The 26203-nt window shown below is 34.7% G+C and overlaps 1 protein-coding gene across 9 annotated transcripts in view; it reads left to right on the top strand.

Moving 5' to 3' along the window:
- The window catches only part of Epha6 (EPH receptor A6), an 850021-nt gene that overhangs the window by 821336 nt on the left and 2482 nt on the right, over positions 1-26203 (top strand). For all 9 annotated transcript variants that reach the window (XM_058582915.1, XM_058582914.1, XM_046455343.2 and 6 more), the window contains 2 exons: positions 13777-13970; positions 25057-25206. In XM_058582915.1, the coding sequence (XP_058438898.1) occupies positions 13777-13970; positions 25057-25206 (344 nt within the window). The remainder of the gene's footprint in view (positions 1-13776; positions 13971-25056; positions 25207-26203) is intronic.

Here is a 26203-nt window from a genome sequence, read left to right as displayed (position 1 = left end):
TCTGTGCAGGTGCCAAGAATTAGATAGGATTTCCAGAGAGTGGAGCAGGTACAAGTGAAAATGCCAGACCACAAGATAGATACTTTAGGAGAGCAGCTTCTGCAGGAAAAGGCTCCAATGTGCAGTTTTCAACATAGACTGCCCTGTAAATTGCCTACACTAGTATGGACGCTGCTGTCAGGCTCTCCCTGTCTGGATGTTGTCCAACAGTTTACCCAGCCATTCTGGCCATGGGTCTTGATGATATGTGTCCATGATGACCATTTAGAGACTGATTTTGTCTATTAAGTCTTGTTTGGCCACAGAGACCCTATCTGGAACCGGAAAAGCTGTTGCAGCCAGGAAGAGACTCCTGACATTAAGCCCATTTTCATTCATTCAGGATTGCCAATGCCATGGCATAAAACTGATCTCTTCTTCCACTCAGAGCCTTGTTGCTTTTCCATGCCCAGGTAGGGTCTAAGTTAATGTATTTTCATTGTCTTGGTGTTGGTGATCAAATAATACTCAAACAAGAGAACGGGGGGTGGGGGGGTGGCAGGGGTGGGCTTTGGGGCAGGGAAACAAACCTGAAGGTCCTCAGATCAACACAAGACTAGAGCAAAGTAGAAAAAGCTAAGATCTTTTATGTATCTTGTGAATATTTTTTGCAGCTATAGTAAAGAGAGTTGGAATTCTGTTCAGCTAAACATATTGAAAGTTAGCATATCTGTGACAGATCCTATAACCAGAATTTCAGTTTGGAAGCAAAAATAGCTTAATCAAAAATTTCCAAGCTGCTCTCTCAAAATACTGGCTCTTCCCTATTTGTCCTGCATTCTTCATTCATTTGGTCAAAGTATATAGTCTTACGTTTGACTTAGTCCAGCCAAGATGCATTTTAAATAAGGAACGTCATCAAATAGAAAATAAAATTTCAGCTATACGTTTTTATTTTATTTTGGTGAATTTAGCAAAGCTTTGGGCACGGATCAAATAGAATGTCACCATGCTTTGTGATATTTAAGTGAGTTTAGGAAATTTCAGATAGTGTTTATGAAATAGTTTCTTCATTCTGCAGACTGCAATGTATTTTGTTACAATGAACAATTCTGAGTTCGCAGAATCTGCATTAGTGAATAACATAATGAGTTTCCCAAAGGTCAGTGGTATTGTGTGGTAGGAAAAGGAAATGAGAAAAAGCAGAGTGTGCAGAACACTAGTCCCTAAAAAATATAACAAAAAATAATAGTATTTGTCATTTACTTAGCCACTGAGCAGATACTTCCTTAAACATCTGCCACTCAATAAACCAGGTGTGCCTGTGGGACAAGATGGGGAGTGAGGAAACATAATCCACCATTGTGTTAAGTAAAATAAGGCAGGCACAGAAAGACAAATTCTGAAATGTTCTCACATGTCAATGCTAAACAACTTGATTTCGTAGAAGTAGAGAGTAGAACAGTAATGGTTACAGGAAGAGGAGGTAAGCAAGCGTAGAGGATGGTCCAATAATAATTCCGTAGGAGGAATAAGTTCTAGCATTCTATATAGCACAGTAGGACATCTATAATCTACAAGAAATGACTATATGTTTATAATAATAAGAGCCAGAAGAGAGGATTTTGAAGGTTCCCTGCAAAGAAATGAATGGCAAAAGTTTATGGAAACAAAAATGTTAATTACCCTGTTTGATCATTATACATTGTATATAAGTATGGAATTTTCACACTATACCCCATATATAAGTACAGTTAAAAAAGATCAAAGAGCGAAATGTGATGGCACATTCCTCTAACTCCAGCTACTCAAAAGTTTGAGACAAGAGGGTAGCAAGTTCCAGGCCAGCCTGGGCAATTTAGTAAGACCCTAACTCAAAAATTAAAAATAAAAACAACTGAGGATATAGCTTAGTGATAGAATACTTGCTTTGGAGTCAATCTTCAGTACTGAAAAAAAAAAAAAAACGACAAAGTAAACCTAGCCCTTGCTCAAAAACTCTTTATTCAGGTAAGGAGATAAGGTTCTAGTATTTGTAAGTCTTACCCTCTTACCCTCACCTCCAACTAGAGTGACACTTATCAAGAGTAGAGGCTTTGTTTTCTGTCTTAAAAAAAAAATAGGAAGAATACTATGTGAATATAGCAGTTATTTCTTTAAATATATGCAAATAAAGCATGAAAACTATTATTCGACATTCTTTAGATTGTAAATAATAGGAACCTAACCTGAACTAACTTAAGCAAAAATAAGAAAAAAAATTTCATCATGAAACTAAGATGATGTAGCACGCTGGGTCCAAGGGATCTTGCAGTACTTTTAACAGTTCCCTAGTTTCCTTGACCTCATTCTCTCCTATTGCTAAGTTCTTTGCTATTTTCCTTATACTGTAGGACTCAGTATTCCAGTTTAACAATCCCAGAACAACAAGACCTCTCTGTACAAATTTATAAGTACCAATCCCGGAGGAGACCCTGGCTGCATTAGACCCTTGCCAAACCCTCAACCAAAACTGTCAGGGAAACTGACGCTATGATTGTCCAGCTAGGTCTTCATGCCTCTCTACATTCTGAGGTAGGGGGAATACTGTGACTGGAAACTTTCCCATAATCACATCAAAAGAAGGAGGAATTCCCCAAGTGCTGCTGGAAGTATATTTTTTTCCCCTTTATTGGTATACATCGTCTTTTTTTCCTTTATCTATTTATTTATTTTTTTTGTCTGTGGATTAAGCCCAAGGGTACTTTACTACTAAGCTACATCCCCAGCCCTTTTTATTTTTATTTTTAATTTTGTTTATTTTATGTCACTAAATTGCTGAGGCTGGCCTCGAACTTGCAATCCTCCTGCTTCATCCTCCTTAGTCACTGAGATTACAGACATGCACCACCACATTCACCTGTATACATCATTTTTAAGAGCAACTTTATTACAAATATCAACTGGCACCAAAATAGTTACAGTGTTCATTACTAGATTCTAATGAGGCAGTAGGTTATACTGAAAAAAACCAGTAGGGTTAGACTTCTTTCCACCTCAGAACCATTGACATTTTGGACCAGATAGTTCTTTGCTGTGGGTGTTGTCCTGTGCATTATAGGATAATTTGTAGGGTACCCAGTCTCTACATGCCAGACTTCAGTAGCACTTCACCAGTTGTGGCAATCAAAAATGTCCCTAGATGTTGCCCTGGCAGCAATGAGAGACAAAACAACCCCTAGATCAGAGCTAGAAAGATCCAGGATCAAATGCCAGCTCCACAATTCATTGACCATGTAATTTTTGGCAAGTAGTTTAAAGTTTCTTTTTTTAATTTTTTTAGTTGTAAATGGACACAACCCCTTTATTTCATTTATTTAAATTTATGTGGTACTGAGGATTGAACCCAGTGCCTCACACAGGCCAGGTGAGCACTATACCACTGAACCACAACCCCAGCTCCAGTTTAAAGTTTCTGAAATACTCTTTACTGAGGTTCTAAATATCCAACTGCCAAATTCAAAAGAATAAATGGTAATGTATTATGTATGGCACTTGTTACATAGAGGATGGTTAATTAGTCAGTGATAACAACATCTTAAATTTTCAAGTATTTTAGATTATTAGCTTACTTGATATTCCAGATAATTCTATGAGGTAAATTATTACTCCCATTTCTAGATAATTGAGGTTTAGTATTGGTATATCAAGGAGCTAGTGAGTGGTCAAACTGAAGTTCCAGCCACTGGTTACCAAAGTTTATGATTCTGTCCTTTAAGCTGTACTATAGAAGTCCCAGTTTTCAAGAAGTATCTGCACACCACAAAGTTCTACACAATGAGATCAATGCATCTTTAATTATGTATGCCAGTCTATCACAAGAGAAGCATTTCCATTGTTTCTTTTTTAAAAAAATTTTTAGTTGTAGATGTACACAATACCTTTGGTTGTTGTTTTTGTTTGTTTGTTTGTTTGTTTTTAACGCGGTGCTGAGGATTGAACCCAGTGCCTCACACGTGCCAGGCAAGCACTCTACCAATGAGCCAAAACCCCAGCCTTTCCATTGTTTCTTATTAGCAAAAGAATGTTTAGAAATATAAATCCTTTGGGCAGAATTTGTGTCTTGTTCTCAAAAATTTATGAAATGTACCATCTTGTTCTTATATTTGTTAAATATATTAAATAAAATTTTAATGATTGGCATATTTAGCTCATTAACAGAAATATATCACAGGCACATTGTAAGTGCATGGCTGCTTTCTACTTTCTAAATGATGAGGTTTAGTTTTCCTTCCTTATAACGTATCTCAGGATAATGTTTTATGGTATTTTTCATCCACATTCTAAATAAGTGTTACTTACTACATACTGGAAGTACATGTGCTGGAGCCACACAAGCTCTGAAGATGACAGACATCAAGGGCACTGCGGCTCTCCCCTCCATCACTTATACTGTGGAATGTGCTTCACAGAAGAGAATGGAAGCAAAACATGAACAGCAGGCAACATTAAATAACCAAATCCCCACAGAGCCAAGACGTAGGGAAAATATTCTCACCACTTAAATGAGAGGCAACTTAGCCTGAGCTAATGATATGAGTGCAAGACTGGAGTCTTGGGTTTTGTTTTGTTTTGTTTTGTTTCCCTGACATGATGCTGTTAAAAAAAAAAAAAAAATGCCTTGAAGCATTTTGAAACTCAAGTGCCTCCTGGGTGTGGTAACATTTAGTCATATGCTACCAAGCTAGTTCAGTTTCCCAAAAACATACTAGGGAGCATCTCATTTGAGGCTTACTAGGAAGCATAATGCTGCCTAGGTGTTTTTGCTTTGATTTTTTTTCCTTCTTGCATTTTAAAAGCTTTTATATAATAATGAGTTTTGCTTTAGGTTGCTCTTTGAAGCTTACCTGAGAGGGGGAAAATTGGAATTTATATTTGGGGTTTTATTTTTACAAGTATGTGGCTGAAAACAACCTTTTGACCTTATCTGAATTGATTCCTTTCTTCAAATTATAAGAAAGAAAATAACCTTTTCCCGTATTTCCTGTTTGTCCTCATAATTCTATAACCTTTCTCCATTATGGGTCAGTACTTCAGCCTAGAATGGTGGATATGTAGAATCCACTTACCTAGAAATGCAGCATGATTTTATGACTCAGAGAGTCCAGTCATTTCCAATTTTTGTCTCTGATTAGATTTTCAAAACTCGACTTTATTATGTAATGGTCCTTGTGTAATGATCTGTGTAAGATACAGTAAATTGCTAAAAACCTATTCCTATTATTTCAACCTACCATATTATAGAAAAAAATTTTGCCTTTATTTGAATATGTGTTTTACTGATGCAATTTTCTAAAAAGCCTTCCTCTTCTCAGTTTTTCAGTAATTTCTACTACTGGTATGTACACAATAGAAGCACTTTAATTAAATAAATACTAAGTATACTGGCATGATGAATGTCTGATCTAAGGCAAGTGTAATGGAGAATATTAAAAGATGTAATCAATCACCATTGTGAATAATTCAAAAAGTAAATTTTCAAGTACAGGAAACCAGTAACCAATATGCTAGTACCACAGTGTAATTTTCAAAGGAAAGTTGTTTTTAACCAAATGACCACAACACTAGAAAATATTCAGCAATATTTTCATAAAAAATTAACTATAGCTTCAGTTTCTATTTGGAATAAATATGCCTACTATCTTTAGCTCTTACGATTTTTATTTAATTTTGTTTACAAACAGGGCATTCTACCTTTTCATTTATACTCACAAACTATTTTTCCATAGCTAGTCAATATTTTTAGTGGTCCCAGGAAATGTATTATTTAGAGATAGCTAATATCTTCATAAAATCAAAATGATGCACCAGGGAAGAAATGTTTCTTTTTCCCCAGAGAATGTTTAAGAAAATGGTGTTGGATTTTAGGAACTTTGACTTCTTAAAGAAAAAATGGTTTCATAAACAATAATTTGGAATGTGCCATTGTACTTCCAAAAAGTATAATTTGTTGTAGGGGAACTGACAGAGTAAGACATTTATCATGGTACCTAGAATCTTCTAGTTTTACTTTACAGGGATACACTCTAGCCTTGTGTGTATTTTTGTTTCCCTACAGAGATTAATTTAGGCACTAGGAGCTCTGGGGGGAAAAGTCCTTTCAATGAGTAAGACATTTAATGAATTATGCATTAAATTTACAGAAACTTCAACGTTAGAGATATTACCAAATTTCTTGCTGATGATCTTTGATTTCACTGACTCTAGAAGTAGTTTTTGAGGTAAAAAGTACAATTGCAGGCAGAGTCCACTCCTTTTTCTCCTTATTAATGAGGCGACAGAAACTTCCTCAACACCTAGCTTGTTAGCGACAGCTTGGGACTTCAGTGGAGTTCAGGCAACTGCTTCACTAATGCTCTTACAAACGGAAGTTCTGTAGAAGGTGTTAGTTATCTCAGTTTCAAGAAGTGTGACTTTCAAATTGTTAAGGATAAAGATTTTCCAAATGACATATCATGTCATCAACAACCTATACCTCTTACTGTTCCCCCATTTGTCCTCTCATTCAGCAGTACAAGGCATGGTGACCTAATAAGGAACAGGTACTTTTTTATTTTGTAAAGATCCTACATACCCTCCATACGTATGATATGGCATCATCCTAGTGATTTCCAATATAAAGCGTTTTTGAATAAAGTGTAAGGTTTTCAGAAGATTTTCATCTAAAGTTAAAAGGGAAATCTAATGCCAAAAACAAGTTATAAATTAGCCTCTGAAAATGAATTCTCTTTCTGTATCTTATTCTTCTATTACTCTATCCTCTTTTTCAGGACACTGAGTTCATTTAAGTCTTGATTGCATTTAAATGAATTTTAAATTCTGTTATGTTGAAAAATGCTGAATGAGAAAGTGGGTTAAGCTTTCTATGAATGTTACTTGTAATTATTTATGATCTTCCTTCTTTCCTTCCTTTGCTCCTTCCTTCCTCCCTTCTTCATTAGTAACCCTCCCTCCCTCCTTCTCTGTTTCCCTCTTGTTCCATGTAGACACACCTCTATGTTACACATCAGAGAATACATTTTTATTGTTGTTGTATTATAAATCTAAATACCCTAATCTATGTAAGTAATCACTATCACAAAAAGTAAATACATACTGGGACCCTGTCTCACTACTCACTTCTACATGAAATTATAGTTTCTCTACATAGCTATGATGAATATTTAGAGGGAAGATAAAACAACATCATTTCACATTCCCATTTACTATACATTTCAGCCTATGCTAAATTTTTGAGACAGCTTCTTTTGAAAGAGTATGTGAATAACTAAACAGAATATGCTTTTTTGTAGATATTTAGTAGTCATAAAAATGTGATCTCCTGAACAGTCCAAGCAGTCCTGTTCAATAGTATAGTTCAGGAATATCTCAGCATCTTAATATTGACTGTCTCATCTTTGTTTGCCTGGTTTAATAAAAGATGTGCATTGCCTGCTTTGATACAGAAACTATCAACACAATTGAAAAACTCATCAGATTCAGCAAGAGCTGAGCAGTCTGTGACGTGCCCCAACTGAGCCTTATGTTGATTCTTGGCTGTTAAAAAATTTCAGTGTGGATGACAAGAAACCAGTATAGTCTATTTAGAACAACCAACCAGGTTTCAGATAACAATTTCTGACAAAATCTAATTCCTTCTATTTCTGCATAGAAATTATCATTGCAGTCACTTTAATTTTTTCTTACATTTTAAAATAAGGGTATAACCTTATATAACTCTTCTCCCAAAAGATGACAGCCTATGAATATCATAAAATCAAATTGTTGCAAAATTCCTTTAGTTAATTATCACCCCTTCATCCCCTAAAACAACAAAGCTCAATTAGTCTTTTAGACAAAAACACCCCATATGCTGCTCCCTGTCATTTATTAATTAAGGAATCAGAAAGTACCTATAAAGCAAAACTTTCCACAAAAGAAATATGTATGAAGATAAAGGTTAATTTAGATGTTCTCAAGCTACTCTTAAAATACACCTCTCATCAGTCCCCTTTGTGACAAGTGAGCTCCATTGTTTGACTTGACAAGGCATTGAACTCCATGATGCCAGGAACATATGGGAAAAAGAACCTTCAGAACCTCAGCTCACCCAGCTAAGAAACTACAAGTGTTTTGTAATGGCCAGAGCAAAGGATCAAGTGGGACAAGTTGCAGCCAGAGGTGAGGACTGGGAGCCAGGATCATGGTGCAGCATTGCGGATGTGGAGGAGCATGATCACAGTCCCACCTCAGTAGGATTGCTTTAGCTGCACTGTGATTGATGACAGCAGAGAGAAAAACAGGGAAGGAGACCAGGAGAATGTGCCCTGATCAAAAGGGGAAATAAGTTATACGGAAAGAAGATTTTTTTTTGAAATGGAGCACACTTTAAACATACAAAGGTGGTAGAATCAGAATGACTTAATTTTGAGCAACAGGGAAGGCTGAGACCCAGGTGTTTCCCTGGCCACTGACTGGAGAGAAGAACGGTGGTACCCTTGCAAAAGACACACATCCCAAAGGAGAGACAGGTTCAATTTTGCACAAAATAATCCATGGCCCCTTTATGAAGTTATATGTCCTACAGGTGACCAATATAGAAATCTGGAGAGAGAGCTGAGCTAGAGCTACAGATACGGAAATCATAAGAAGAGGAGTGAGAGTGAAAGCCCAGAGAATATGGCAACACAGAAAGGAGGGCTCAAGATCTAACTGGCAGGGAATGAATTAGGGATGCAGTTAAAGACCCAGGAGAGACTTTGTCGACCACTTCTATGATTCAAACCCTACTTTGGTGACAACCAAAGTCATTCCTTAGAGAATTATTTGCTATGTGATATTCATGCAATCTGCTAATCAGTTTGAACTTCAGTTTTCTTAGCTGTAAAATGTATATAACCATACATAAAATGTATATAGCCATGTAATACATATTTTAAGACCCAAATAAGATCCAAACTATATCAAAACACCTGGTACAGAACGTGACACACAATAAGCTCTCAAAGTTATAAATGTTGCTACTGTATTCCAGATCACATCTCCTCTCTTCAACCCACCTTCTTTACGCTGCTGGCTTCCTTTAAGACTCAGCTCACCTCCTTGAGAAGTCTTCCTAGGCTGTTAGCATTCCTGCCTAGTGCTCCCATTCTGTTCTGAGTGGCATTTGCTATATTCATAATCCTTGCTCTCCTTTAACTACATTATATAATCTCCTAAAGATGAAGATATGCCTTACTCATTATGTTATCTCTTATGTATAATGTCCAACTATTTTAAGTGATTAATATCTACATATTTGGATAAATAAATTTAAAATCCATTAGAAAGGTTTTTTTAAGCAATTGTGTGATTTAAATTTTTAAGTCGCTTTTTAGCCTTGAAGCTAGAGATTTTAGGTATGTGACCTTAGGTAAGTTCAACCTCAATATGATTAAGTTTCTTGTCCATAAAATGAGGATAACAATTGTACTTGCCCCACGGGTTTATTATAAAGTTTAAAAGAATAAATACAGGTATATTATTTAGAATTAGCATTGTGGAATTATTCTACGATATGTTTTCCCTTTATGTGAGGGATCATGAGGCAGAGTTCAAGACAAATTTCATAAGGTCAAGAGTTAAAAATTTTAGAAAACTTAAAGTCAAAGATCAGCAAGAAGAAATGTCAAGGGTGCCCTGTTCTTCCCACTGCTCCACAGACAGGCAAGCTGGGACCAGACACCCTGTTCGACATATTCATGGTAAAGCTCCAGGCAAGGGACTCTACCCTCTTATCACTCTTCATAGAGAGATAGCCTGAGAACACCTTTGTCAAGAGGGATGAACAACCTGCTTGAGGCCAAGCAATCTGGATTTGGATATCAGCTGTTTATATGAGTTGATTATGAGAGTTCACTCCCAGAAATGGGAACAGTGGAAAATAATGACTCCTCTGGACAGCAGGAAAGGGATTACAGTCAAAAGATGTTTGAGTGAAATTCCTGTTTATTAGGTAAGAGCAAGTCCCCAGCATGTTAGCTTTTTATCACTGTGACCAAAATACCCAACAAGAACAATTTACAGGAGGAAAAGTTTATTTAGGCTCATGGTTTCAGAGTTTTAATTTATGGTTGGCCAGGTCCATCACTCTGGGATCAAGGAGAGGAAGAGCACCATGGTAGAAGGGTATGGCAGAAGAAAGCTGCTCATGTTATGGTAGCTGGAGAATCAAAGACAAAGAGAGGGGACCACAGAGAAGATGAATCCTTCCAGGGCACGCCGCCAGTCACCCACTTATTCCAGGCTACAATTAATACCCAGTTTGTCCATTCAAACTAGGATGCACTGTTTAGGTTACAGCTCACAATCCAGTCATTTCACTTCTGAATATGGCTGCATTAACACAGGAAATTTGGGGGAACACTTCTTTTCAAACCTTAACACCCCATTTTTCCTGGCTTGTCCAAGCAAATCACAGTAAGTTCATTAGAATAGCATTTTTAGATAATGCTGTTTAATTCATCTTACTTTTAAAATTAATATTTAAGTTATGAGTACAGATAGTATGGTGCTTGTGCTTTGAATCCATTTGGGCTGGTTTGATACTCCAAGTTTATTTTAAAAAATCTGTTCTTTTATCAAGATAAATCCAAAAAGTTCTTCTAATTGCTTTAGTTTAGGTCAATAGCATTTATCACTGTGTCCAACACTGTACTAAATGATGAGGAAACAAAATCTAGAGGGATAATTTCTGCTTTCAAGTGCACATAGCCTTAGAGGAAAGGCAAATGGAGTAATAGCAATTCAAAATAATAGCTACAGTAATACAAATTTACATAAGACTCAGAAGCTTTCAGAACTGACTTCTTAGTTGAATATGACAGTTTACAGACTATGAAGTAAATATACTTTTTATTTTAAATTTATAAAATCCTTGAAGTCCACTTAACATAAGCTATCATGAAATATAACATGGTAATCAGTGTTCAGATTAAGTTAAGTGATATAAAATTAGAGCAGAATATGTTGCATCATGAAAATGGAAAAACATCTCTGATGAAAGACCAGAGGAGAAATTTTGAGTTTAAAAGGAACTAAGGTCAAATTCCAGTTCTGCTGCATACTTTGTGAATGTAGGCAAGTTTCCTAACTGCTCTGAGTCTAAATTTTTTGATTTATGAAATAGGGATAATAATAATTACTACACTGAGTAATTTTAAGCAGTAAATAAAGAAAAATACATGAACAACCTAACCCCTGGGAAATATTCAATAAATACAGGTATCATTTTTTCATAATATCACTTGCCACCTATTTTATTCCATGCTCTTATAATTAGGAAACTGGGGCAAATTGACTATAAAGCTCTGCTAGGGTGGGAATTCAAGGTTATTCTCTAATGTAATTCTATACTATTTTTTCTTAATTACTTTTTGAAGCTACCCAAAGTAATTATGATATATTAAAAGCATTTTATACACTCCTGTTTTACTAAAATTTGTAATAAATTATCTTAAAATCCAAACCTACTTGACAGCCAAAGTAGCCAGAAAAAAGTTCAGAAAAAAATCTTGTTTAATAATGGAACATAAAATTAATAGAAAAATATAAATATTCTTACATTTTAAAGGATTATGGTCATAAAGACACTAATGGGGATTATACAAAATTCCCTAATACTAAAACGGTTAAAGGATTCCTGAACATATGTTATTGCTGCTTCATTTTTTTTTTACAAACTACCTGTAACATAAATTCAGGAATAACATATTTTAGGGTCATGTCAAATGGTGCCAATTAAAAAAATAAACAAAAATGGAGAGTCCATATTTCTTTTTAATTACAGAAAATGTGCAGATGGTGCTGCAGTAGGATTCTTCTGTTAAAGATATTAACATTTACATTTTTGCATTTTGGGTGTTGGGATGGGGTGGTGGTAAGGTGTAACTGTCCCCATCTTTAAATATTAGTTTGATTCTCAGTTTTCCTGTCACCAGATAAGGTTTAAGGAGGCTCCCAGAAAGAAAAGGGCACCTCAAATTAACCCTGCCAGGTTCTTATCCCACAGAAAGGAATTTTGGGACATAACAGAAGAGGCACAAGCCAAGTTTTATTTAATAAAGCAAGGATATTTATTCAGGAAAGTAACAATAGCACAGGATAAAGCACTCAAAGGGAGAGGGGTGTAGGTGTTAGAGAGAAGTTCTTTGGGGGCCTCTGGCTTAACTTTTAAAGGAAATGCTGAGCCTGAAACATAGGTGGGATGAGTCAGCTTAATGAGCTGTATTCTTTTCATGGTGGTGCAGAGAGCAGTCATGGTCATCTGGTTCTTCTCAGAATCTTCACTTTGACATTATCTAGTTAATACATAGCATTTGGACTGTGTACCCATACCGTGTTTCTCTCTCTCTTTTTCTCTCTCTCTGCTTCCTTTAATCAGTCTAAGGATACATTCTATAATCTAATAAGGTACATAGGCACTAATTAACTGGACTCACAGTGCTCTAAGATTTACTGGATCTTTTAAGAATTCAGGCCTACAGGAAAATAAGCCTGGGTGGGTGAAACTGAGGATGTTCACAGGTTCTTAGATTTAAATCTATAGTCCCTTTTCCTTTCCCTCTTTGTCTTTTTTTCCACCTGTTCTTATTTTTTTCTTTCCTACCTCATTGCCACCCCAAAAAATATGGAGAATAAACCCTTTGTCTTTTATTTTTCTCCAGAGATGATATAAAAATAAAGGTTCACAAAACGCATTTGAACATTTTACTAAAACTAAGCAACATGAATTTAGGATCAGTTTTATTGCATTTTTAGGAAGTTCCCAGGTGGGTCATATATGAAACAGATTAGTGTCTTCCCTGATCTTGTGTGATTTTCTAAGTACCAAGACTAACTAGTTGTCATCCTGTTGTGACTCTTAACTTTACTTTCTTATGTGTATTTTTCCCTAAAGCTGCTATTCCATAAAAGGTAGTTATTTAATTTAAACTTTAGTGAATTAAAACTAGCTCAAATTAAAAATTCAGTTCATCAGTCCTTGTAGCTAGATTTCAAATACTCAATGGTAACACATGACTGGTTGCTACCAACCAGACAGAGAGAAGATGTGTATCATCACAGAAGTTCTGTTTCATACTGGGGCTAAATGCTCCTATTGATAGGTGACTGGCCATTGGTAGCATTTCAAGGATTAAACAACCTTATAAATTATGAAAGGATAACTTCATTGTCAGGTCAGTGTCAGACTTGAGAGAAATCTAAAAGTGAAAAGAAGTTAAATACATGATAAAGAAGGAATGATAGAAAAGAAAATACATTGACATTATTATAAAGAGGATAGAAAATGATTCCAGAAATCACGCTTTAGCAGAATTTTACTTAAATTTTACCTGAAATGATCATCACATGTAGTTTGCATTAGTTTGCTTTAGTTTGCACAAAATGCATGGATCGCACACTGACTTTCTCATGTTCCAGCAAAATCACACAAAAACTCTTTCTTGAGGTTGTGGTGAAATTTAACTACCTTGTGTACACCAGTAACACAGCATGTTTAAAACCTGTTTTCTCTAATAGTGGTCAGCAGACACGGTGGGGCTATTTTCAGCTCTTGTTCAGAACTTTGGTATTTTTCTTGTGTATTTTTATTCACAAGCTTACCAATATTTTGGCTCCTGTTTCTTGCATATAAAGTAATTGTTACTTAGTATATATATATATATATATATATATATATATATATATATATATATATATACCCAAATAAGAGAATAATCTGTGTTTGTTTGCATTTAGGTCATTCTGTCCATTGAAGAAGGTTACAGACTTCCAGCTCCTATGGGCTGCCCAGCATCTCTACACCAACTGATGCTCCATTGCTGGCAGAAGGAGAGAAACCACAGACCAAAATTTACTGACATTGTCAGCTTTCTTGACAAATTGATCCGCAATCCCAGTGCCCTTCACACCCTGGTGGAAGACATCCTTGTGTAAGACGCATAATATTGTTTTTTCCCCCCTTGACAATCATAATTTCTTTTAGGCTACAGGCAAGAATAGTAGATAGAGGGGAAAGAGTTTGCCCTGGTAACTACCTAGTTGTCGGTCTTGTATAAGCTGTATTTTATTAATCAGCTGAACAGACAAAGTGTTGACATTAATGAAAACTATGGAAATTTTTTCATGAGGAAAAAAAGTAGCTTCCTCTTCTCTTTTCTATCTCAACTTTATGAATTAGTTTGTTTATATTTTTTACATGTGGGCCTTTGATATTTATCGATCTTTCTTTATGGATCCCTCTTTACCTTCATGAATACAATTTTTGTACATGCAGCTCCTCTAATTTTCTTGTCCCATCTGTGCTTTGTCCCTCTATCTAAAATGGCAGGCAAGACAGGTAATTTGTGAATCAGCCAGGAGCAAGAATGCTTCCAGGTGATATGATCACATTTAGCTGTTGTTAACTTCCACTCCTAAAACCAGAAAAGGACAGACTACAAGACAAGAAAATAAAGGCACTCATACACCATTTTATAATAGTCAGTGGAGTTGAGAAGATCTACTCACCTCTCTCTGAAAAGCAATTATAAGAAGGAGAAAAGTCAAAGAAAAAAAGATTGTCGTCTATGTCTGAAAATATTACATTTAAAATATCATTAAGTTGGAAATATATTTCTTCTTTTAGGAGAAATTAGACTTAGAAATAACTAGAGCATTTCCCAAGTTCATTTTTCCCTGACTCAGGGGATAGCCAAGAGGATATTGGGACGTTCAGCTTCAGGTCACAGGTTCAAGTCGGTGTAGTGCTTTAGTGACAATAAGGCCAAGGCCCTTCAAGGACTATTTGAAACAGGCTTCAGTTCACAGTGAGCATATAAGAGTTCACCTCTAAATCACTAATTGGCAGTCTCAGTAAAGTGAAGCCAAGCATGAAATAGCTAGAGATTAAACTATTACTCTAGCCCATCTTCCCCAAAGTGGTCCAACACAGGAAGCAGTAAAGGAGTGGGGGATGGGGAGAAAGGCACTTTGGGATTCTGTCATTAAAGCAATGGACAGCCATTGAAGGATTTTTTTAAAAACAAGAAAATGACATGATCACATTTGCATTTTAGAAAGATCCTCCTTGGGCTGATTTTGATTGATTGCAAAATAAGGAACAAGACTGGAATCAGAGATGATTATATGTTTTCAATAATCCAAGATACAAGAGATCAGGACCTAACTTATGAAACAGGAATACACTTGGGGTCAGGAGATAAAAGAATTTATTTACTATAAGGCAAGAAAACCAATATGACCTGATCACTGATTGAATATGCAGGAAGGAAAAGAGAAAAGAATCAAGAAACTTCAGGCTTCTTTATTAGACAAGCTGATGGATGATATAATCACTAAGAGAGGAAGAAAGACAAATTTTGGAGTAGAAATAAGATCATTTTCAGCATGCTATGTCAGACATGCCTGTGGGACATCTAAGTGGAGATATCCAATGGGTAGTTAAATTTATAGGTGGGATCTCTTTTTATAAGTAAAAAGGTCTGGACTGGGGATGTAGATTTGAAGTACATTAGCATGTGGATTGTATCTTAAGCTTTAAGTGTACTTCAGAAAACCAATAAAGAATATGAAGGATTCAAATCAACAAGAAAAAAATGGCCATCCTCTAGAACACCAAGACTTATAAGATAAGAACTGAAAAAGTATACCCCAAGGAGAGTGAGAAAGAAGAGCCAAACTAGTAATGAAGAAAATATAGGGTGTTGTGTCATAAGCCTCAAGAGGAGAGAGCTTCAAGGAGCATAAGGTCCAAGGCTTCACAAAGTTTCAGTAAAATAAAATGTGAAGTGTGTCCATTGGTTTGGGCAGTGAGGCATTCAGGTGTTCATAGGCAGCCTTTGCAAGAGTATTTTCAATAAAGTTGTGGAAGACATCTTGCAATAGCGGAGGAATGAATGTGAAGTCAGAGAGAAGAGCAATGCACAGTACTAATTTGTGTTTCCAGAAATGTTTCTCCAGAGAAAGAGAAGTAGAGGAAATATATCTTGTTTCCTATTTTCATGTTTTATTAAAGAGGCTTTGGCATGCTTGAATATTGAGAGAAAAGTCCTAATAGAAAGGGACCATGAAATGAGTTTGCATTCATAGAAGATGACTTTGGCATCTCTAAAGCTAAAATAATTTAATCTGGGCCTGTTGTTGTGGTATAGAGTTAACAGACTTTACAGTCAGTGTCTGCCAACAAAGCTGTTTAAGTATGATATGACTATATAGAGACAAGCAGGTAAAAGTCTTCTTTTGAAAGAAAAGTAAAAGTAGATAAGACAGTTTCTTGTCTGCATTTTCAAGATTATGAATAACTATCATATTTGGAAGATATTAATGACAGAATCTGAGAAAATGCCAAAAAGCAAAAAGGATCCAATGGTCAAGCCAAGATGAAGGGTTGAATCTAAGGGTCAGAGGTTGATGATTTAGTGAGGTGCGTGAATCTGCTGTGCAAAATGCCAGTGAGTGGCAAACTCTGTGATAGCCCTGCCACACGTAGGCCAAAAGTCAGGTGCTTTATATAAGGTTGGCAGCTTGATTCAATTCTACGGTCTAATCTCTGGGAAACCAAATGGAAGTTTGTGTGACTGATTTGCTATCCTTGTTTCTGACAAAGACATATGTGCTACTGCTTTTGCCCTTAATATACTTTTCAGAAACAAAATGAACCATAGTTCTAAAGGTTTCATGTCTGAGTCTTATCAGCATCTTATTTGAACAAAAGCTGGAATGTGTCCCCTTGCCATCCCCTTATTATCACTACCACCCACTCACCCTGTCCCTGATCCAGAGAACTGAGACTGTTTAGGGGGAAGAGTTGCAATAGATTGAAGGATAGCAATATTAGCTAAAGAAGTCAAGGTTTGTTTTATGCCTATAAAACTGTGACAAACCCCTTCATGTGACAGGACCCTCCATCTACCACATCCCAGTGCCAGACATCTGTCCCAGAGTAATGTTGGACTAAGGAAACATAACAGTGTAGAATTTCAATCTTTCTCCTCATATGCCTCTCAAACATGTAAAGGAGCCTAACAGTGATTCTTACTAAACTCTACTGTACTCTTCTTTTCTATAGTGCCCCCAAACTCCCACATTTTTCTCACACATATGCTGATATAACTCACTAATGCATTAGGTCCCCATGATTTTTATTCCCCTCTAATTGCTTTTTTTTCCCCCTCAGGAATTCACCTACGAAGATTTTATCCTTTCTCTTGACAAAGTAGTAAGAGAAAAAGAATTTAAGGTGACAAAAGGGAATAAGAAAAGCTATGAAACCCACAGTTTAATAATTATATACTAGCATATTAGAAATTTTATAAACTCTGTACCAAATCTTTCCTTTTAAGTCAGAGTACATAATAGAAAAATATTTGTTCGGAGAAGGCTTTCATTATCTGAAGCAGCAGATCTTGCCCTTCCTCTGCTGACATTCTTATACCTAAGTTTCTCCCACAGGAGTATTCAGATCCCTGAGAAGTTCCCAACATATTTTATTTCTCTCCTACTCAAGAAAATGTATGAATATATAAGTTAATATTGTGATATCATAAGAATAACCTAAAATCCAAATAATCATAAAAAATAATTTTCAAAATGACCACATTGATATAAGCAGTGATTTTTCCATATATTTAACTTCAAAGTACCCTCACATTCATTCACTTTACAATAATGACTTCTAATAGTGTTCCAAAGAATTAAGTATAGCTATCAAGTAGTACCCAGCCCCTCGGAGAAAGGGGACATCTTGAGGTCAAGGTTGTGTATAGAATGGCATCTGGAGCAGTGTTCAAACTTTGAAACATCATTTGCTCCCTCCCTCCAATTCCCAGGATCAGTCTTATACCTGCTGCCAACTCCAAGTAAGCTTGCTCCTATAGAGTCCAGGGTCTTGTCTGGGGACCTGTACTCAGTAGGGTAAAGTGGCCTGGTAACCATAGGGTGTCACTTTATCCAACTGTACTTACCTCCCCACCCCAGCCACCTTTCCTACTCATTCCTTCTACATTCTCTTAACTCTCACCCCAGTTCCTCCATGCACTGAAGCCTGTTGAGCACACTAGGATTCATTTAGCTTGCCAATGCTCCTTTGAGCAGAGCTGCCATGTGATAAATGAATAACACTTTCTTTCAGTCCTGCTCCACATTCCTAGCCTGTCACTGACAAAGAATTTTTACAGATTCTGACTTCCTGAACATAAGTTCAACAGTGGCATCCACAGATGTTCAGGAGTGACCCAGAGAGACAATGTCAGTCGCCTTAGAAATTATATCCTGCCCAGGCCAAGGCACTTTAGGAATATTCTCACTACCTACCTGGGCAATAGATAGGATCCTAGAATTTTAGCTCTAAGGAACTCCAATCACCACCTTTCTTAGTATATACAAATCTATCATTGAACTTGCAAGCATCCAAGTAATATGTGTATGAGGACAAGAGCAAAATTCTCATACCAATACCATAATTAAGAACCTTTGGGGCTGGGCTTGTGGCTCAGCAGTAGTAGCACTCACCTAGCATGTGTGAGATGCTGGGTTTGATTCTCAGCACCACATGAAAATAAATAAATTAAATAAAGGTATTGTGTCCAACTACAACTAAAAAAAATACATTAAAAAAAAAAGAAACTTTGCTTTAGAGAAACACTCTAAGACTGAATGATACTAATTCCCTGCATTCAGTTAATAGTGCACCAAGGGGCACAATAATTTTCGACAATTTGATGTAAAATCTTCTGTTCAGCAATCAACTATTATATCAGGAGCAAAATTCACCAACTCCAAAGCCCTTGTCCATTCCACTACCCAGTTAGAGAAACTCACAAAATGGAGAAATGTTTTTGAGTATAATACTATTTCAGAAATATGATGATAAATAGAAAGGGTACATTTTTAAAATATCTATAGTTAGACTTTTCTCTGGGATTTATTTTACTTCATAGATGGACTATATTAAAATTTCAAAAAGAAACTTATTGTACACAGCTAATTATTTTATGTTCTACCAGGTAAATACAAAGAGGTAGCGTATATGCCCTCATTATGGGAATAAGTAGCAAATACATAGTCCATATATTCTCCAAATATCCTCCTATAATGCCCAGCCACTTAAAGAATATTATTTGAAAAAGAAAGTAATAATTACAACAATAAATAGAGATGAGGAAAATATGGCAAGAACATAGTTCCAGAATTATATCCTCAGGCACTTCTGTGGTTTAATTTTTCTGATGTTGGCAAATATATATTTTGCTTCTTTTTTCTTGCTTTGGCAATTGGCAGAAAACTCCTTCCCACTGAGCTCACATGCTGTCTCCCTATCCTTTTCATGACCACATTTTGAAGGACACTGCCATTGCATTGCAGTTGGCATGTAATATAAAATCTATTTTCTGACTCTGGATCATATCCTCACAAAAATAAGATTTGAGGTTCAGTGATCTGTTAATATGACTCTAGGGAGCACATGATAGGTACTCTGCTCATCTTATGAGAAAATTTTAAAAAAAAATTTATGCCTGTTTGCATCTATCCCTCATTATGTTCAAAAAATCTATAATAATTAAATTTACTTTGAAATTTTCATTTTCGTTTCTTCACTTTTTATACTACTTATCAGAATTATTGTACCAATAAATAATGGTAATAAGTAAAAAACTGAAAATAAAAAGTAAGTATGACAAAAGACTTGAAGAACCAAACAGATGATGCCCACAAGCATCATCCATAAGATAAATGGCATATTTCAGTACTTTAGAGATTTTGTAGTTTTTTTATTTTTTTAAAAAGTCAAAATTATTTCATTATTTTATCTTGTGTTCAAGTTGAATGTTAGGCTTAACTTCGGAGAATGCAAGGTTTTTTTTTTTTATCTGATTAAGTAAATTGTGCCTTCAATGACTTCAGAGGTAGTGTGAAGATAGTCTCTATGTCATGAGATGAGAAACTCATATAAAAGCAGTGACACTGGATAGGAGAGATGTTGTTCTGATTCTAGGTCTTGTTAGAATTGCATATGAACCCTTAACAATATGCCACCTGGCATCCTCTGTACTGCCTCTTCCTCCACTCTGAAACCTGGAAATGAGTATAAATAAACATTTCCACAATGTAAGGAATAAGTTAAACAGTATATTCATTAATCGCTTGATAGTTACATCAACAGGCACTTATTCCTCCAGATGCTCTCATAATGGAATTAAATAAAAATAGATCATTCATCATGAATCAGCTATCATGTCATGGATCAAACATTTCTGTAGAGAATTTAAAACTCAAGTACAAATCAGCCCTCATTTAATGAACTCTTATAATTCTTTCAGTGTTGTGCTGGGCCTATATAAAAACGAAAAATATATGAGATAAGGTTGCTACCATCAGGGATTTTTAATTTGCTCTTTAAAAATTTTCTTCTATCTTATGGATTTCTTCCAAGGGAAATAATTCAATTGAAGCAAAAAGATACATGCTCTAAGACTACATGATCATCTATATTAAAAGAATATAGTTAGCAATCTGAGTCTAATTTTAGGGAATTATTAAGCATCAACATATAGAATATAATATATTCATTTAAGTATGAAGACTATGGAAATATGAAAAATATCCATAAAATTTGCGAAATAAAGGCAATATAAAATAGGATAGACTATCAGTACAGTTCTGCTAACAGTATATAAATATAAGAGCAAGGAAAAAAGAATTTATGTTAGAATAAAAGGGAAGAAAACCCTTTAAGTATGTGATCATTTCATATTAAAACAGAATTTTACTTGCAATAGTGTTTTTGAAAATGTAATTTTTATTGAATCATTTAAATAAATTTATTACTAGATCATATTTAAGTGTAAAAATGGAATACTTTTGAGGATAAAAATATTTTTGCTTTTTAAGGACAGTGTTGATATCTACTAATAATCTATGTAAGCATCTTCTAAACTAAAAAACTAGTTACTATTGTGAATTCAAGGGACTCATTAGAATAGGAACATCTTTGCTCTATCAGAGATATTCATTTATACACACATATTTAGAAGAATCAGAGGTATACACTTACTGCTTCTTCAACTATAACATTACCTGTTATACCTAAAATCCAGCCATTTTCTCTAAATGACCATAATTTATACCTGAAATTTACTAATTCTAGCCCCTCCTCATTTTTCTGAGAAAAATAGCAGATCTTCCACCTTCCATTTTATAATTCGTACTTTTTAAAAATGTGAGCTTCTGGTTTTGCTGTAAAGACATTTCTCAGATGGGCAGTACCCACTAATCACCAAATAACAGAAATTTCTATGTGTTCAGCAAACAGCAGACTGAATTTATCATTGTACATGTTTGATAAGAAAGGGCATTTATTGTTTATTATTTAATGTTCCCGAGAATTCGCGTGAAGCTGATGGTACCCAGCCCTTGAAGCCAGAAAATAGGAGCATTTTTCAACTTCATTATAAGATAAGGTGAAAGAAAAGTTATTGCACAGTGGCTGTGAACAATGAGGGGATCCTGACCTTACTAAATCAACTGCCAGTGCAGTCATATAAAGGCCAAAGAGTAACTAGGTTACTAAAGATGTGTGGAAAGAAAAGGAATTATTATACTGAAGCATTCTGGGAGCTAATAGTGGATGCTTTTCAACAGGGAAATAGGCCATTTCAGTCATTTAGTTTACAGAATTTCCTTTCATTCCCTTTCTGTTTTAAAGACATAAAATTAGCAAATTACATTTCTACTCACCAGTTAAAGGAAATTGTGATGGCTCAAGAGTTACTCCAGCATTATCTCAGGAGAGTGAAAGTCATCTGACTTGTGTGTGTGCGTCAAGAACAGCATGGGAATATGAAATCAAAGCTGCTTAAACACAGTCTTTTAATTTTGCTCACATTTTTTCATTTTTTATTGGTGCATGATAATTATAGATAACGGTGGGATTTGTTGTTAAATATTTGAATATGTGCACAATCTAATTTGGCCAATACCATTCTCCTAGTATTTCTCCTTTCCCTCCCTTTCTCCCTGCCTCTGGTTCCTTTCCTCTATTCTACTAGTCCACCTTCAATTTTCATGAGATTACCACCACCTTTTATTTAATTTAGTTTTAACAAACTTATTTGACAAGAAATTAAACACAAGAGAGCATCTTGTTTTTAAAAAGGACATTCAATTTTCTATCATGTGATTTTATTTTTATTAATAATTAATAAATGTACCCTAGTCATTTTGATATTTAATCTCAGTCAATAAAGTATAGCAGTTATTTCCCAAAGTATATTCCATAGAAACTAGTTATCTTATTTAAGAAATGAATATATAAGCTATACAAAATTCTCTTACATATTTAAAATGCACATTAGAGTCTAACACCAAGAAGTGCTGTGGTTAAAGAACTTATATAACTAATTTTGCCATGAAGAGCTTTATCATTTAGTATTTCATACATGAAGTTTTATTTGATATTATTTATTAACATGATCACCTCTAGGAAAATTTTAAGAAACAGAGGAACAATTTAAGTATTTGTGATAGCTATTCAACTTTTATACATAACTGATTCTTATTTCAGGTCAAATTAAGAGTCATTCTGATATTAACTAGAATGAAACAACCCATAGTCAATAACATTTTTGTAGTATAGAAGAATATGACTTAGTCTCCAAAATAATAAATGTGATAATATAATTGAGTAGTGCTTAAAAAAAAAAAAAAGATGGCAGTTGCTGGTAAGGATAACCAGACTCAACATAGAATACAGTGTACTCTCAGGATACATACACTTACCTTATTCACATTCCAATTATGTAAAGAGCAAAAACCCCTGTATTTCCCCATAATCCTTGTTCACTGCCAACTCTATATTTTCAACTAAACCTCAGGTTTTAAAAAAAGGATATCAATGAACAAGGAATACAAAAATAAAATTAATTCTAGGCCTTTATTAGGGACTCTCCTGAATTTCAGGGGCGTACTTTTCAGAGTCTTTGGGAGTTGAAACCATGCACAACTTGTCTTTCTAAAAGATTCAGTTCTTTAAGGGTAACTTAAATGATTTTTGTGTGTGTATGTGTTAGGGAATTTCAGCTTTCACCTTTACCATTAATCTTAGAATGTGTGTGTGTGTGTGTGTGTGTGTGTGTTAGGGAATTTCAATTTTCACCTTCAGCATTAATCTTAGAACCTAATTCCCACTCCCATATATTTTAGCAGAACAATACAGTTATATATTTCATATATGCCCTCTGCTTCACAGTGGAATTCTTACTTCATGTGGTTTAATCATGTGTTTTTTAAGGTACTAGCAGTTTCTAATTATAGGTTAAATAATTAAAATATGGATGTTAAAAACATGTTGAAATATTTCAAATATGAGTGTTTAAAATTATAATTCTAGTTAAGTCTGTATGCATTCTTTCATTCTTTATAGTTTTTTAAAAATTGGACTAGCCTTCACTGTTCTAATTCAAGTAATTCAGTGATTGATTTCTAATAACATTTTCATTATTTAGAAAACACTAATTTGAATCAAACACTAAACACTAAAAGATTCTTACTACTTTACTAGATAATATAAGTCCTAATCCAATAATTTTTAAATGATACATTTATTGTCCTATAGGGTTAATAATGCATCAATTACTATAAAATCACTTTTACAACCAAATATTTTTAAAAACATGTAAAATGTTTTTTACATTAATTTCCATGTATTTCTAGAAGCAGAAAAATATAGTTTATCACAAGAATGGCTTAAATATATAACTTTGAGTTCTTTTTCCTATAATTTCTAAGATTAGCTTCATTTTCTTCTCTCTGAGTTTATACATACCTGTCTACCCTAGCTTTTCCAAAATAATACTTTTCTATTATTTTATGTTAAAATTACAAAATATCCCCAACTAAAATGCCTTTGCCTCAGATTTTAGAAACCAAAGATTGCTATAACATTGCCTTTACGATCCACTAATGCTGCATTCCTTTTTCTTATTAAAATTTACATTGATTTTGTTTTGTTTTGTGCCTTAATACTATCTTGCTTTGGGCTACAAAACCATATGCTTAAATGTATGTAAATCTTATTCACAAAACCAAGTTCTATGACAGCAGCAAATTACTTTTGTTTATTTTTGGTACCAGGAATTGAACTCATGGGTGCTTAACCACTGAGCAACATCCTCAGCCCTTTTTTATTTTGAGATAGGGCCTCGCTGAATTGCTTAGGGTCTCACTAAATTGCTGAGACTGACTTTGAGCTTGCAACCCTTCTGCCTAAGATTCCCGAGAAGCTGGGATTACAGGCATGAGCCACCACGCCTAGCAGTGATTACTATTTATTAAATAATAATTCCTATTGAATGTATAAAAGTGAATAAGTGGATACTTGATCAATGAATTTACCATAGAAGAATTCACCATGAAAGGAGAACTATACCAAGAAATGTGGAAAAGATAAAAAGCACATGGATTCAGTGGCAGATCAAAAATGGTAACTAGTTTCTTACTTGGTTGGGATAGGGAGCAGGTTATTCCTCAAGTTTTTTTTTTTTTTTGTATAATTTTTATTGTTGGTTGTTCAAAACATTACATAGTTCTTGATATATCATATTTCACATTTTGATTCAAGTGGGTTATGAACTCCCATTTTTACCCCGTATACAGATTGCAGAATCACATCGGTTACACATCCACTGATTTACATATTGCCATACTAGTGTCTGTTGTATTCTGCTGCCTTTCCTATCCTCTATAGAAAAAGTAAAAAAAAAAAAAAAAAAAAAAAGATAGAAGATGTTAATTTCTTCAAGATCTATCAAATATAAGACCCAACTGTGGCAAAAAGCAGAAAAAAGACAAAAGATTGACTTGATCAACAAATGGGTTTTTTATTATTGATTTGCATAACAGAAAATTGGAGGATAAAAATACTGGACGTTATCAATATTGTAAAAGGAAAAAGAAAACCTTTATCTGACTTTTTGTCTGGTGCCTATGTTTTTGTTTTGTTTTGTTTTGTTTTCCCCATAGAATGCCAGAGTCTCCTGGTGAAGTTTCTGAATATCCTTTGTTTGTCACAGTCGGTGACTGGCTGGATTCTATAAAGATGGGGCAATATAAGAATAACTTCATGGCGGCAGGGTTTACAACATTTGACCTGATTTCAAGAATGAGCATTGAGTAAGTGGTACTAGGGTTATTACTGTAATTAGATGTCTATTTAGGGAATTATAAATTCAAATGCTATATCAATAACACCTTTTCTAAGGTTAATATGTCATTTCTTCTTTAATATTTTATTTTTTAGATGTAGATGGTCACAACATCTTTGTTTTATTTTTATGTGGTGCTGAGGATCAAACCCAGGGCGTCTCATGTGTTAGGCGAGTGCTCTACCGCTGAGCCACAACCCCAGCCCTTAATATGTCATTTCTACCATCTCTGTTGTTCTAGTTGAAGTTGGACATTACATTTTTAACCATTATTTTTAGAAAGGATCAAATAGCTTTTAAAAATGTTTTAAATGCTTTCTAAAATGTGTACTACTCTTGTTCACATCTATAATGTGAACAAGAGTAGTACACACAAACTACATGTAAATGTAGTTTTACCTTATTTATTCTTCATATTTTCTTCTTACATAATCAATAACTACTACTACCTTTGTCAAATTAATACAATCTTATCATGTCACTCCAGGGCTCCTCTTGTTTATTACAATGGCCAGACATTTTCCATTGTCTCAAAGATCATTTTTTACCTATGTGCAATATAAATGCTGAACGTGTGAGTTTTTTCTTAACTAGATATTAAAACAATTAGATTGAGCCATTGTTTTAAAACAGTAATAACAATTTCATAGTTCAATCTAATGGCATTTTTTTCAGATTATTGAGAAATCAAGAACTCAAATGGAATCCATATTATACCTTCTGCCTTGCATACTGATCATTTTGCTACTACTGTCGCAAATTTATATAACGATCTAAATCATATATAACCTTCAACCTACAAAATATCTGAACATTACATAGGTACCTAGATATGAAATTTTCCCCGTATCATTAAGCTTGAGATTAACTTATTATACATTCTGTGTGACCAGATAGAAGAAAAAAAAATAACAAACTCTCACTGTTCGTTTATATTTCTGTTAACAATTAAACTACACAATGTT

The sequence above is a fragment of the Marmota monax genome, unplaced genomic scaffold (assembly GCF_021218885.2).
Source record: "Marmota monax isolate L192 unplaced genomic scaffold, Marmota_monax_Labrador192_F-V1.1 WCK01_AAM20220418_F8-fsc00053, whole genome shotgun sequence".
NCBI classification, from domain to species: Eukaryota; Metazoa; Chordata; class Mammalia; order Rodentia; family Sciuridae; genus Marmota; species Marmota monax.
The sequence above is the reverse complement of the archived record's forward strand: the minus strand, read 5'-3'. Positions and strand labels throughout refer to the sequence as shown.